The sequence below is a fragment of the Erigeron canadensis genome, chromosome 8 (assembly GCF_010389155.1).
Source record: "Erigeron canadensis isolate Cc75 chromosome 8, C_canadensis_v1, whole genome shotgun sequence".
NCBI classification, from domain to species: domain Eukaryota; kingdom Viridiplantae; phylum Streptophyta; class Magnoliopsida; order Asterales; family Asteraceae; genus Erigeron; species Erigeron canadensis.
In genome coordinates, this window is record NC_057768.1 from 16,215,123 (window position 1) to 16,230,214 (window position 15,092).

Genomic DNA, 15,092 nt, shown 5'->3' on the forward strand with positions numbered 1-15,092 from the left:
ATTACAACATTTGATGATTTTGGCTATAAATAGCACTTTTAAAAGATCATTGCAGGGGGTGCTCAGGTGCTCAGGAAAAGTTTCTCCACACCTTTTCGTTATATCTTGGGCACAACCACTTCACCAAAAAAAATAATTGTACTTTTGTTCATTAGTTTTAGTTTGTAAAATCAAATTGTTTATGTTAAACTCCTAAGTTATTCTCAAGTTCAAGTTTAGATCATTCAATTAATAATTGTGAGAATGTTGTTCGTTGAAGTTACTTTTAGAAGTTAATAATAAATTCGGTTTCGATAAAAGTTATTGTGCGAAAAGTCTCATCAAGTTTAGTTAAAATTCACCAAAATTTAGTTTTAGTTATTGGTATTATTTTTCAAGCTACAATTGGGTAGATCACAAGGGTTTAGTGGAGAAGCCGATGGGATATTATTTTGAGTAGAGGTTAACTGTCCTTGATTTACCATTTCAAGGTTAGAATCTCATTTTAACTTATTAGTTTATCAATTGGATAGTGACAGTCTGATTATAAACTGGGGGGTTGAAAGCATTTTCTGGTTACAAAAATCGAAAAAACTCTTTTCGTTAAAAATAGTTAAAAAACTATTTTTAGGCTGTAATGACCTTAAGATTTATCTTTTGCTCCTCTTATGCCAAAATTTACATTTCAGTCATTTAAAAGCTTTCAAAAAAATTACTTGCAGTTTGTTAAGCAACGTGACAACTCGGTCACAAAACCCCCCAATTTTACACTTTCTTTTTTAGACTAGATTTAATATTGTTATTAACTACTAAACTAATTCCCATGGACGATCCTGAACTTACTACTAGCTATACTATATGCGAGGGGTACACTACCCATGTTTGTAATATAATTATTAGTATATTCTTGTTTTATAAATTTAAAACTTGGGTGATTTTTACGATCAAAACGATTTAATAAAATATGCACTAAAATACGCGCATCAAGTATTCCTTGGAAAGTATTGATTGACAAAGTTTGGGAAGTTGATGTGACTGACTTTGAGCAGAAAAACAGACACTTCAGAGAAAGAAGTCCTAAAAGATTGTCATCAAAGAAGCTGAACAAAAATCCTCCTCTTACCAAATCAAAAGTTGATCCTGCCGCTCAATCAAAAGTTTCTCTTGAATAATCTGCAAAATTGAAATTACAAGAGATTACTTCTAAAGATCCAAGTTCTTATGCCTTACATGTTCAAGATACACTTCACTTATATCATGAAAAGGATAAAAAGAAAAGGGTGAAAACTATTGACAGAATCTCTTGCTTCATTTGTAGAGAAAGGGGTCATGTAGCAAGCAATTGTCCATAGAATGGTAAAATCAGCAGATCAAGGCAGTCTAATGACTCAAATGACAAAGATATAGAAGATATAAATGTTCAATTGAAAAAGAACAAGGGTAAACTTTTTGAAAGGAACTCACCCGCACGGAGTGGATCTCCTAGAAATTCCTCGGGTTACAATGCTAAGGAGCAAAGTAAGCCAAAAAGAGTATCTCCTAAGAAACCTTCAAATGGTGGCCAAGCTCAGAGCAAAACACCAAAGAGGAATCCCACTCCAAAACGAGAAGTCTTTAATCGTGTTGGTGAAGATGATACATATTTCTATGATCGATTCACAGGAACAATTAAGACTGGCCATTCCTCTCTGTTTCAAAAGCATAGTCCCAGAATAAAGATTGAGATATCTCTTGAGAGGGTGCCAAGAAACAAGAGACATACTTCAAAATCCAGGACTCCTACTAAGAGTGATGGTTATTGGACAAATGTCTCAATGAAAGATAAGGACGGTAAATTCAAGTCTATTGAGGCTTGGGTGCCGTTCAGCAACTAGGTGTATATCTTTCGTGCGGAGAACACAGTCAATGAGGACCATGTTATTTCGGTGATCGGTGACTGAGTTCTGAGCACACTTTCTTTAGATAACATAGTGGGTTATCGTACTTATTTTGTATTTTCTTCATTATAAATCATAGTGCAAGTCTCATGTATGTTGATTTATAATAAAATTAATGGTTGTTATCCCATAATGAATATGAAAAATATATTTACTTATGATGGTTACACTAAGGCCTTTGATCAATCGCGTTTCGAATTGCTAGTCCAGCTGATTGGAATGAGAAACCTTTAGTGACCATCTCTCAAAAACTATCTTCTATTCAGAAAATACAACACAAAAATATAATAATGGTTTAAGGGGGAGTCATTACTACAAGAGATAAGAAGAAAAGACGTGGCATTCAAGTTTACTCATTTGCTACATCCGATCTACTTGTAAGTAATTAGTCCCTCTAAAGCTTTCTCAGTGTACCAAAGTAGTTTAAGGGGGAGTCATTACTGCAAGAGAAATGAAGAAATCGTGGCATTTAAGTTTACTCATTTTCTACATCCGATCATCTTGTAAGTAATTATTTCTTCTAAAACTTCCGCAACAGTTTAAGGGGGAGTCGTTACTGCGAAAGAAATGACGAGAACATATGGCATTTAAGTTTACTCATTTGCTATACCCGATCACTTCTGTAGTAATTGTTCCTTCTAAAACTCTTTAAATATGCCGGATTAAGCATAATTATTTTAAGATGGGTTAGAGTAATTTTGATCTTAAAATAATCGTGACTAATTTTTTAGTTTTATGCTTCGTAAGGCATATTGTAAGGACAATATTAAGCATGACTATTACAAGATTTGTTAGAGTGATTTTGACACTAAAATTACTGTGCTCGATTTTGTAACTTTATGCTCCGTAAGGTTCTTGCTAATAATAAAAGGGTTCTAATGCATGAGAGATAATGCTAAATAGGGTATCTGGTTTCCAGAAAGACTTGGTAGTGTTCTTGATGAACACAAAATAAACGCATGTCGTATCAAGGTAATAGTGTGCTTTAAGACTCTAATTTGAGTATGTCTGGTACACCTTGAATTAGGTCTTACATGTAAATTGCATGAAAGATTGAGTGAATTTAAATACTTAAGGTTTCGGTCAAAATAGGTCAAACGGAGTCATTCAATTGATGTATTTGACCGATATTTTGATTTGCAATTTACCGTGAATAATTGAATTAAGGATACTTATTGTATGAGATAAATTGATAAGTACTTAGATTCTAATCTTAATAATCTTAACTAGATAGGCAGCAATCAAAGGAGAACAACTACGTGAGCTCCATCAGCAAAGAAGGAAGCTTGCATCGATCCAAGGTCTCTTGTACTCTTTTACTTTTTTTTTTTAATCTAAACGTCATAAGCCTTAGCCGAATTGTGGAAAGAATCACTTCAATTAGCTGAGCCTCAATTCTCTTCTTTTGTTGGAATAATCTTATGTTTGTTTCTTGCCAAAGATGATAAACATAGGTTGCTAAAACCAATTTGGATATAACACTAGCACAAGAACTTTTCTTTGACATAGGAATAATTCCACGAATAATGTCATCGAGCTCAACAGAATTCTGATTCAAACCTGCAGCAACATTGACTTCTAACCATACCCGTTTAGAGAAATCACATTCAAAAAATAAATGGGAGTGAGAATCCGGTTGATTACCACAAAACGGACAAACTAGACTCAAAGTAGAAGTTTGCTGCATATCTCATGGCCTTAACATATCTTGAGTTTTTAATTTTCTTTTAATGACAAGCCAAAGAAGAAAAGAGAACTTAGGCACACATTGTTTATACCAAACAATATGATACCAATCAACAAGAGGCGCACTAACCCGGAGATCATTCCATGCAATAGAGACCGACAACTCCTCCAATCTACCAGAATTAGACTTCTATTTAAGAGAATCCCTCGAATTTGAATCCAGAACAGGAGCGGTAGTCGCCAAAACTTGTTGATCCCAATTCGCAGGAAGCTTCCATATACCATTATCAACAATGTCTACCACTTTTGACTCCAAACTATGACCTGCACTCTTAATCATTCTAGTAGTAACATGATTTAAAATCGGACAACAATCTGCACAGTTATCATACCATACAGAAGCTGAATTACCATTACCAAGAACAAACCAAAAACGCTTTTTGATTGTGGGGCGAATCTGAACAAGTTTCCTCCAGCTCCAAGATAAGTTTCCTTTCACCTGAACGTCCCAAAAGTTCTTCCCCCGAAGCCTATGCGCATGTATCCACTTAACCCGCAATGACTCTTTCAAAATCAGTAAATTACACACATGAGTAGTCATTAAAACAGAATTCCAGATATCCAGCCATTGTATACCGAGTCTACCCTCTTGCTTTGGAAGGCAAACGACATCCCATGCTACTTTAGCCTGCCCTTTTTTCAAAACACCTTGGCTCCAAAGAAACCCGCGCAAAATTTGTTCAATCTCAGTAGTCACCCTCGTAGGAAGTATAAACACTGAAGACCAATAAACGAAACTAATTGAACAAGTTGCAATCGACCTGCAAAAGACAAAAACTTATTTTTCCAATTGGTAACCCTATCTCGAATTCTTTCCACAAGCTCCTTGTAGTCTAGTTGACACCAAAAGAACACCCAAATACTTGATCGGTAATTTTCCTTCTTCAAATGGTAAAATCCTCAGGATAGCTAGCTTTACATGATTAAGAACTTTAGAAAAATAAGCAATACTTTTCAGAATACTTGGAGATAAGCGAGAAACGCTTTTGAACTCTTCCAAACCCTCCCACACCACCTTAGCAGAAGAAGCATCACCCCTTAAAAAGATAAACAAATCATCAGCAAAACAAAGGTTTTTAATCTTTGGATCTTCACAGAGATGATGGTAACGAAAAGAACCACTCATTAATCCCACGGTGTAACATCAAAGATAAAACTTCCATAACCAAAGTAAATAAATAAGGAGACAATGGATTGCCTTGCCAAAGACCCCGTTTCTCTTTAAATAAACCATGCATCTCTTCATTGATACAAATAGAAAAGGACGTAGAAGTCACACACTCCATTATCTAAGCAATCATCTGTGGATGGAAATCAAAATTCACAAGAATAGATCTCAAGAAACCCCAATCAATAGTATCATATGCTTTCTAGATATCCACTTTGAACGTGCAACGAGGAAGACCCTTATCCAAATGGTAATTATGCATCAACTCTTGCGTTAATAAAATATTATCGGAAATTCTTCTACCCTGGACAAACGCAGATTGATTAATATTTACCAGAGAAGCAAGACAATCCTTTATACGGTTGGCAATGATATTTGTTATACACTTAAAAACCACATTGCACAATGAAATAGGAGGGAAGTCATTTACCCCTGTCGGAGCCTTTATTTTAGTAAGCAGAGATATGATCGTGTGGTTGACTTCTTTGAGAAGCTTGCCACTAGCGAAAAAAATCTTAACATCCCGAACAACATCATTTCCAACTATCGACCATGCACCTTTAAAGAAATCTACCGAATAACCATCCGGACCGGTAGCTTTGTCATCCCCCATAGAAAAAATAGCATTTTTAACTTCTTCATCAGAAACTTCTCTAACCATATGCAACTTTTGTTCTGGAGTAAGTCTCTTCATAAAAAGTCCTTGAGCATTGAGTGGTTGCGTCGTCCGTGTTTTACCTAAAAAATTAACATAATGATTAACTAAAATATTAGGAACTTTATACCCATCACATCGCACCCCTTGAGAGTCCAACACCGTATCAGTTCTACTACTTATAGCTCTACTTTTAACCACTATATGGAAAAAAGCTGAATTCGAATCTCCAACATTTAACCAATTCACTTTCGCCTTTTGTTTAAGGAACCTTTCTTCATCAAGAACAACTTCACTATAGGCCTTCAAGTATACCACAACTTCTTCTCGAAGTTCTAAATTAGTTGGATCTTTATCAAGCGCCTTTTGAACCACATCTAGTTTAACCCGAAGTTTTGACACTTTAGTATGAAGATTGCCCTTATTGTAAAGTAATTTCCGTAAAGTTCCCTTCAAACGTTTCAGTTTTTTAACTAGCTGAAACATAGAAACCCCAACAACATCCTCCTTCCAATTTGTTTCCACTGTCGACAGAAAATGTTCTTGTTGCACCAACAAGTTCGAGAACTTGAATGGCTTACGTTTACAATTTTAAACCATAGGGATCCTTAATATAGCAGGTGAATGATCTGAAGTTCGATAAGGCTGGAAAATAGCATTTGCACCGATGAACAAATTATAAAACTCAATATTCGCCATCACCCTATCTATCTTTTTCAAAACCCCATCCAAACCGTTAGGTTTTTGTGTCCAAGTGAACTGCAGTCTTGATCTAGAAACATCAGAAACTTCAATCAACTCAACACACTCTCTAAACTCACGCATAGCAATATCCAAGGTAGATGAACCCGTAGCTTTGTCATCTAAAGTCAATGCAACATTAAAATCACCCATGATACACCAAGGTTTATCTCTAGCAAATAATTTATGCACACCAAGATTATGCCATAATGCTCTCCTATCCATATAGTTATTATGAGCATAAATGAAAGAACATAGAAGCATTCTATTATCCTTTTTAAGCAAAAGTTGAGTATGCACTACTTGATCAGTATGTGAAATCACCATTAAATCTACAACATCAGGATTCCAGCCAATAATAATTCTCATACCCTTAGGACACGACACAACATTTGAACTCCAAGACCAATTCAAAAAGACAGATGAACTAATGTTATCCATCTTAGACGAATCAACATGGGACTCCAAAATAGCACAAACACAAAGATTTTTATCACTTATAACTTGACGAACCTGTTTTTGTTTAGGGCCCTGGTTCAAACCCCTAATATTCCATGATGCGATATTATACATTAGAACCATCATTACCGGGAGTGCTTGCCCCCTCAGAGTTGTTTAGCTTAGCCATATAGTTAGATGTTTCATTTTCAAATACTTCAATTTCTTTTTTGTTTCGGTAAAAGGCCGTCACCCTTGGTTCGAATTTTTATAAATATGAATAACAGGCAATCTAGTTAAGTACTAGACTGACTTACAACCCATGCACAAAAGTGCAACGTCCAACAAAGAGTGACAAATCACTCCAAAGAAACAAGAACTAGTAATCTAGTAATGAAAGCAATAAAAGATTACACATTAGTAACTAATGAGACGGGAAGATCCCATGATGTCAGAAACTGCTCAACTCGTCGCGTCTTCTTGTATCTACAAGTTAACAGTTTGAGTCGAACCGTTGATATAATCAAATCGACTATTTTGTCCACCAAGCGTTTCTTATTCTTGAACAGTCGCGAGTTCCTCTTTTGCCATAGAAAGTAAAATGATGCAGCCAATAGAAGTTTTGCAGCCACATTTTGCATGGAAATTCTCTTTGCACACGGAAGCATTTCATTAATAATATCTTCCCAAACTCCATTAGTATTAGAAAGCCCCGCTTTACTGCTTGCAGCCAACCAAACCTGTAAAGAAAAAGGACATTGAAAGAACAAATGATTATGTGAGTCCGGAGTGGATTCACATAATGAACAAGTGTGAGGTATAATAGACTGTGCATGAACATCCCATACACTAAGGACATCTTGAGTCTTCAGCTTCCTTTTAAATGCTAGCCACAATATAAATGAATGCTTTGGTATTTGTAACGGATACCAGACTAAGTGAAACCTTGTCACCTTGACAGCTGAAGATCGAATAGTGTCCCATACTTGAGTAGCAGAAATCTCACTGGTAACCCCATTTCCGTTTTTCCAAATAAGTTTATCCGGTACATCTTCCAGGAGAGTAGGAACTTACAAATTCTGAAGCATCTGAGGCCATGAACTTGGCCATCTCCATGAGTTGTTATCGACCGCATCACATACTTTATAAGAAAGCTGAAACCCTGCACTTGTGATCATGCGTGGGGTAACATGTTCCTTTAAAGCACCACATGTGCTCCAATTGTCATACCATAACGAAGCAATCTTCCCATTTCCAATCTGAAACCAAATATATTTTTGAAGGATCGGCCTGAAAGAGAGCAGCTTACGCTAACTCCATGACATATTACCTTGAGAGGAAACTTCCCAAAAACTTTTTGCTCGCAACCGATGAGTATGAATCCATTTAACCCACAATGATTCCTTTCGAGTAAGCAGATTACGAATATGTGAAGATAAAAGCGCTATATTAAACTGATCCAAACGACGCAATCCCAACCCGCCTTCATCTTTCGGTAAACAAACTACCTCCCATGCAACCTTCGCTTTTCCTTTTTGCATTTCTCCTTGACACCATAAGAACCCTCTAATAATCTGCTCAATATCAAACAAAGGACTAGAAGGTAATAAGAAAACCGAGGACCAATAGACATGTAAGGATGAAATAACAGAAGAAATTAGTTGCAATCTTCCCGCAAAAGATAAGAACCTGTTTTTGTAATCATCCACTCTTTTTTTAACTCATTCAAACAGAATTTTACAATCCCGAATCATAAGTCTAGAGGAAATGAGAGGTACACCAAGGTATTTAACTGGAAGTGTACCTTCTTCAAACGGCAGTACATTAAGGATGCCAAGCTTCACATGATTTAAAACATTACAGAAGTAGGCAATACTTTTTGGCAAGCTAGGTGCTAAGCCAGATACATGCTTAAATTCTTCCAATGCATCCATTACAACTCGTGCAGATTCAACATCACCCCTCATAAAAATAAAAAGGTCATCGGCAAAGCATAAATTAATAACCTCATGTTCAAGACATTGGTGATGAAAAGAGAATTCTTGAGAGTCCCGAACTTTACGTTGGAGGATAAGCGTCAAAATCTCCATAACCAAAGTAAAAAGATAAGGAGAAAGTGGATCACCTTGACGAATTCCTCGTCTTCCATTAAAAAACCCATGGAGATCACCATTAAGACTAATGGATAAAGAAGGAGTGATACACATTTCATAATCCAGGCGATCATCCTGTCATGAAACCCAAAACCACATAGAATAGTCCACAGAAATTCCCAGTTAACTGTGTCATAAGCTTTCTGGATGTCCACCTTTAGAGCACACCTGGGTGGACCTCTATCTAAATGGTAATTATGCATGAGTACTTGCGTCAATAGGATATTATCAGAGATACTTCTTCCGAGAACAAAAGTTGTTTGGTTGAGCCTGATGAGCTTAGAGAGACATCCTTTAATCTTGTCAGATATGATTTTTGTAATACATTTAAATATTACATTACAAAGAGAAATCGGTCTGAAGTCAGTGACTCTAGAATGAGTAGAATTCTTTGGCAAAAGAGCTATGACTGTATGATTAATTTGCTTTAAAAGTTTGTCACTATTCAAGAACTCCTGAACAGCACAAATCACAACAGCACCAATAATATCCCATGTATTATGATGTTTAGGTAACGTGGATGCCTAAACTATATGTGATTTAAACCGAGCTCGTATATGATATGAAAGTGTTAAGCTTAACCCGTACCTGCCCTTGCCCGGCGGGTGCGTATATGGTTGCTTGGGTGGCTCCTTGCAACATAATTACATGGTTTGACTATCTCCGGGTGGCGTGATTAACCACCAATGTCTTTGAACAAACGGACTACTCCTGGATTGGCTTGCCATTCCTTAACGACATTGATGGACCGTCGTAAGGCTTATCCATCTATTCGGGTGTGAGGTTTCCTGTTAGGTCTTATGACCTCCTGTACACAAACTTACACCTTATATGTGATGAGTTATTTATGTCACGCCTAATGTAAGTGACTTATGTCACACTATACGATGATGCTTATATGTTATATGTAAAGTAAAAGATGTTTGATGATGATGATGTTTGATGCGATAATATGTTATGGTTGATGTGATGCATCGATGTGATATGTGCCTTGACGATGTAATTATGAATTTTATATAATGTTTTAAATGGACAAACATTTTATAAACTATGTGTTATCTTACTTAGCTAATTCGTTAGCTAACACTTGCTCTTTTAAAATGTGTTGTGCCCTCAGGTCCAACAATAGTGAGCAGGTAGATGTGAGAAGATGTGAGGCATGGTGATGTGTGAAAATTTAGTTAAATTAAATTCCTTAAAAATACTCCGAATCGAATACCACACACAATCAAGCAGTGGACCCGTTCGTATGCAATATAGATTAAAGCAAGTAAAGGTTCGTTCCACGGAGACTACAAAGAGCTAGCGAGTTTTAAGTAGTTAAAAAGAGTTTGGTTTTTTTAAAGACACCACGTCATCTTGGTTTTTATATTAAAACGTTAGTTGATTGAAAGAGTTAGAAATTCCTAAGAATTTATCGAAAAGAAAATTGTTTTATATCAAATAGGATGAGAAGATCATTCACTTCGACTCCATGACACACATTATTTAGGTTGCACTTAAATGAAGAACCAATTCGAATATGTTGATTAATAATCGAGAACTAAACAAAGACTCACCCCGTACCCGTCAAGTTCGTTACTTTATTCAATTCCCTTAATTAACTGGTTCTATTACTAAGACCGGTACCCCAAGACGCCTTTCATAACTTTCCTAGTCAACTAATTATTTTGGTTATTTAGATAACAATTGTGTCTATTGATTGTACCCAACCATTAACCCGTTAACTCTTATTAACTATTAATTACTTTCTACCGTACCCGTCATATAAACAATCGCTTCTAACCAAGCAATCAAAATAACTTTTACACAGCCTAGTTACCACTAAGATCATGCAAAAATTATCCGCAATTAAGAGTTAAATAACAAAGAATTAATAAGCTAAGATTATGACACAATGTTAAATCAAATCAACTTGAATTCAAAAGATTATGCAACCATTATTCAATGTGTCACTTCATCTCAGTGGATGACAAATTATTTAGCTACTCATAATCATAAACAAAGCACAAATAGTAAAAGTATAAGAGAACATATTGTACCAAAGTGTAAAAAACAAGTAAACGCTAAGAAAATCGATAACCGAATGCCTTGAAGCTCACGAACAACCCTTGTACCTTGATGGACGAAAAAGCTGCTGAGTATTGCCCCAAAGAACCCTAAAATCGACTAGAGGTGAATGTATATCGAATGGGAGGGTTTTGGTCTTGTATTTATAGAGTTTTCAAAAAGTCTTCACAAACCGACCTATAGGTGCGACGCACCAAGCATCAGGTGCGACGCACCTAGCCTTGTTTCCAAAAATCCTTCTACCCGATATGCGACGCACCACAGGGTTGGTGCACCGCACCTCCCTGCTTTCTCACATCTTCCAACTTTCTGAAAAGAAAATGCTCCGCACCAATCTTCCAGGTACGACGCACCTGCTCTGTTTTCAGCCAAATCTTGTAGTTTTCATTCCGTCTTCACTCATATGCGTCCATGAACCAACCTAAAGCATCTTCTAGTCATCCGAAAGCTATTTCTAACCATTTCACCTGTTCTAAGCCTGCAACCACTAACAATACCATCAAAGCATCAAATATACATGTAATTTGCTCATAATTAAGCTTAAAACGACTTAGAAACGATATGAGAATGTATATATAAATGGACATATCACATGGGTAGATGATCTTGAAGCTGGTTGTAGTTTACCCATAGTGGCTGCTCGCATTAGACATTCATTTATGTTTAGATATTTATGATTTGTATTTACTATAATGTCGGTTGTTTAATGTTGGGCAACCAATGGATTTCCATTTAGACTTGTTTTGATGATATGGCTAACACCATTTTATGAATAAACCAAACGGATTTTGCTGGTTTGGACTTTTAAAATTTAATTCCGCTTTCTTTTAACACCATTAGGCGAAAGTTTTTGGAAATCCATATGTTTAAACGACGGGTGTTACATTTTTTTAGTGTGGTTTTGCTTCACAAGTGTGGAAAGGCATTTGTAATCGTGTTAATCTTGATTACTATTCTGAATATTGGGAAATTGTTTTGTCTAGCTTTGTTTCAATTGCAAAATTGAAAACAGCCGATGCTATTATAGCAAAACTGACTCTTGCAGCATCTCTATACTTTATTTGGCAAGAGAGAAATTTCCGGTTGTTTCAACAAAAAAGGAGAACGAACCATCAATTAATTGAGGTTATCTTTATGACGGTTAGACTAAAGATTCTATCTTGTCGTTTTTGGAAGACTCCTCAATCGGGAAGGCATTTGGACACTTGGAGGCTGCCGATTTCAATTTTAGTGTCTTGGTTCGGTTTGTATCTACATGTTTGTTTATGTTAGGTACTAGTATGTCTTGATAAGTGGCATGTCACTTGTCTTGGTGTTGGTTGTTTGCACAATGTGCATGGTTTCGTAAATAGTCGTACTAACAATTATTTAGTACGCCTGAACTTCTTTTGTTTGATTTAATACAAATCTAACCACGGTAATCCCTTTTACCCGAAATCGTGACAAACCCCAAAAATCCTAGAATTACACTTAGCTACTTTCTTAGACATAGTCCATGCGAACGATCCTAGTCTTACCTATTTACTATATTACAAACGAACGGGTACACTGCCCGTGAGTGAGTGTAGTAGAGAAGTTAACCTTGAAATTATAAATTTAAAACTTATTAGGGAAATTAAGTTAAACTTCCCACTCATCACGGTGCCAAAAACTTAATGTGCAAAATCGAGTCTTAAATTTATAAACAATATATACCAATTAATTAACTAAAGTACACTTTTGGGTAGTGGGTTTGTTCAAGTACAGTATAGAAAAATGGTAAGTCAAGATCGAACACAAGGACTATTTATTCTAGAAAAATGTGAGTTTAATGTAATTCTAAAAGATTGGGGAGGGGGGGGGTGTGACCGAGTTGTCACTATGCTTAAACTAATAATAATAAAAGACAATGGAATCTAATATGAACGGGGCAAGGATCATCCGAAGACGATAGTGAAAATTGATTTAGAACAATAATAAATGTCATCTACTTTGAATCCATGACACTATAAATTCATGTTTCACTTAAATGAAGACTTAATTCAACTATGTTGATTAATAACCGAGAATTAAACAAAAACTTACCCCGTACCCGTCAACTTCGTTACTTTATCCAATCCTCTTAATTAACTAGTTCTATTACTAAGACCGGTACCCTAAGACGCCTTTCATAACTTTCCTAATCAATTGATTTTTTTGGTCATTCAGATAACAATTATGTCTAATAATTGTACCAGACCATTAATTCTTTAACTCTTATTATCGATCAATTGCTTTCTACCCTACATGTCATAGGACCAATCACTTATACCTAAGCAATTTGTTAGGTCCAATTTACTAATAAACTGGAGCATCTCCAGTTGCATCTGGAGACCTGAAGAATTGTCCAGAAATATTTGAAGTTCAGTTGCAAGTTTACAATTAATGCAACTGAAGACTTCCTCTAGTTGAGATCTGTTCATAAACCTGAAGACATTCCAGTTGAAGTCGAAGACAACAAGTGGAAGATAGAGAATGACCATGGCAGCGAAGCCCAGTGACATTCTACCCAGATCAAGACTAGAGAGCATCACTGTAAAGTACTTACAAAGCTTTACACTGATTACAAGGAAGATCTTTTTGCTTTACGTACCTTTATCCGGACAATAGCAATTGTGTTTGATTAAAGTATAAAATTGCATAAAGCAGGTTGATAAAGTGACTTTATATCTTACTTGATCAAGCATTTCAAAGGAATGTAAATAACTTCCTTAAATGCTCTCAACCATATTTGTACGGCAAAGTTGGAATCCTAATACCAACTTTGCCTATAAATAGAGGTCTTTGCATAACCAAGAAAGTAGTTTGCATATTCTGCTTTTGTAATATTCCTGGTGAACTTGTGCAATATTCTCTCAATCGCAAAAAGGAATATTTCACAATTTTAAGTGTTTCAATTGACAAGAGAATTTCCAAATATAGGTCAACTGTATTTCATAGGTTGTCATGATATTTACATTATTGTATTATCTTAGTTCCGCAACAACCTTGTAATTTTTTTAACATCAATAAATAAATTACACTTGAAAATTACATATTATCTCACCAATTTACTTTATAAGTACTTTAATATTGCATTGTCCTTATTACATTTTGTCACCTTTAATAAGTAATCCAACCTTAACCTGGTATACTGTTCACTGCAACTGATCACGTCCAGATCAGTGAATGTATTGCAAAGTAATCTCACCATCGACATAGAAGTGTCTTCAGTGGTACCATCTCTTGAGTTGGGACTTAAACAATTAAATTCATTCATACACAACTCTAGTCTCTAGCTACGAATAAAAATACGCTTAAACATCCAACAATTTAAAAATAAATAATAAAGAGGTAATCAATTAAGATTACGACAAAACGTTAAATTAAATCGACTTGAATTATAAATATAGTGCAACCATCATTATTTAGTGTATCACTTCATCTTAGTAGATGATAAGAATAATTAATTACACATAACAACACTAATAAACATGAAATCAATTATTATGACGAGAGAAAGTACCCGCGTGTTGCGGCGATGAAATAGTAAAGGTGATAGGTCATAGAGTGTGATAGGTTAGAATGTGATAGCCAAATGCCCTAGCCGTACGGGCCCCGCTTTCGGATTTAAAAATTCTTCGAAAGTATATCGAATGACATCTTTAATGAAATAGCATGAAATTTTAAGAATACCCATATAATTTTTTATAATTTATTGATATACGATTTTTGAAATAAAAGATTTTGATTTAATTAAAAGAATAAAATGATTTATGGAGAGGAGTGAAAAAATGAGTGGTTGAGATTTGAGCAGAGAGAGAAAAATAAGTGATTGAGATTTCTTCTAAGAGTATTATAAATAAGTTACAGAGGTATTTTTGGATTGTTAACTACTTAAAGTTTAAAAAAAAAAATAGAGAAAGTAAGAGTATATTTGACACAAGGTTTTTTAAAAGCTTTTCATAAGCTTTAGCTTTTAATTTGAATGATAAGATACAATTATATTAAAAGCTAAAAGTTTTCAAAAATTCCTAAAATGCATGCGCCAAACGTACCTTAAATGTTTTATAAAATGGATTTTGTTTTAGTCCTGAATTATTGTAACTAATTGAATGCAAAATAAATAAAAGTAAAAGGTAATGAAGACTTGTGGTGATGATCGAACAGTAACAGAAGCCGCAAAATCTTTTTTAGTTCCCCTCACT

General features: G+C 35.3%; 2 protein-coding genes across 2 annotated transcripts; both read right to left on the reverse strand.

Annotated features, from left to right (window-relative positions):
• Positions 1 to 3,792: 3,792 nt before the first annotated feature.
• LOC122610325 lies at positions 3,793 to 4,948 on the reverse strand. Its single transcript, XM_043783319.1, has 3 exons — positions 4,782 to 4,948; positions 4,526 to 4,699; positions 3,793 to 4,423 (listed from the first exon to the last, which is right to left on the reverse strand). Exons 1-3 carry the CDS (start codon positions 4,946 to 4,948, stop codon positions 3,793 to 3,795), a joined length of 972 nt encoding a protein of 323 aa, XP_043639254.1.
• A 2,126-nt stretch (positions 4,949 to 7,074) lies between these two features.
• Positions 7,075 to 9,020, reverse strand: LOC122610326. Its single transcript, XM_043783320.1, has 7 exons — positions 8,946 to 9,020; positions 8,396 to 8,892; positions 8,173 to 8,238; positions 7,995 to 8,067; positions 7,739 to 7,923; positions 7,595 to 7,625; positions 7,075 to 7,404 (listed from the first exon to the last, which is right to left on the reverse strand). The coding sequence occupies exons 1-7, from the start codon at positions 9,018 to 9,020 to the stop codon at positions 7,075 to 7,077; spliced, it is 1,257 nt and encodes a 418-aa protein (XP_043639255.1).
• Between the last annotated feature and the right edge of the window lie 6,072 nt (positions 9,021 to 15,092).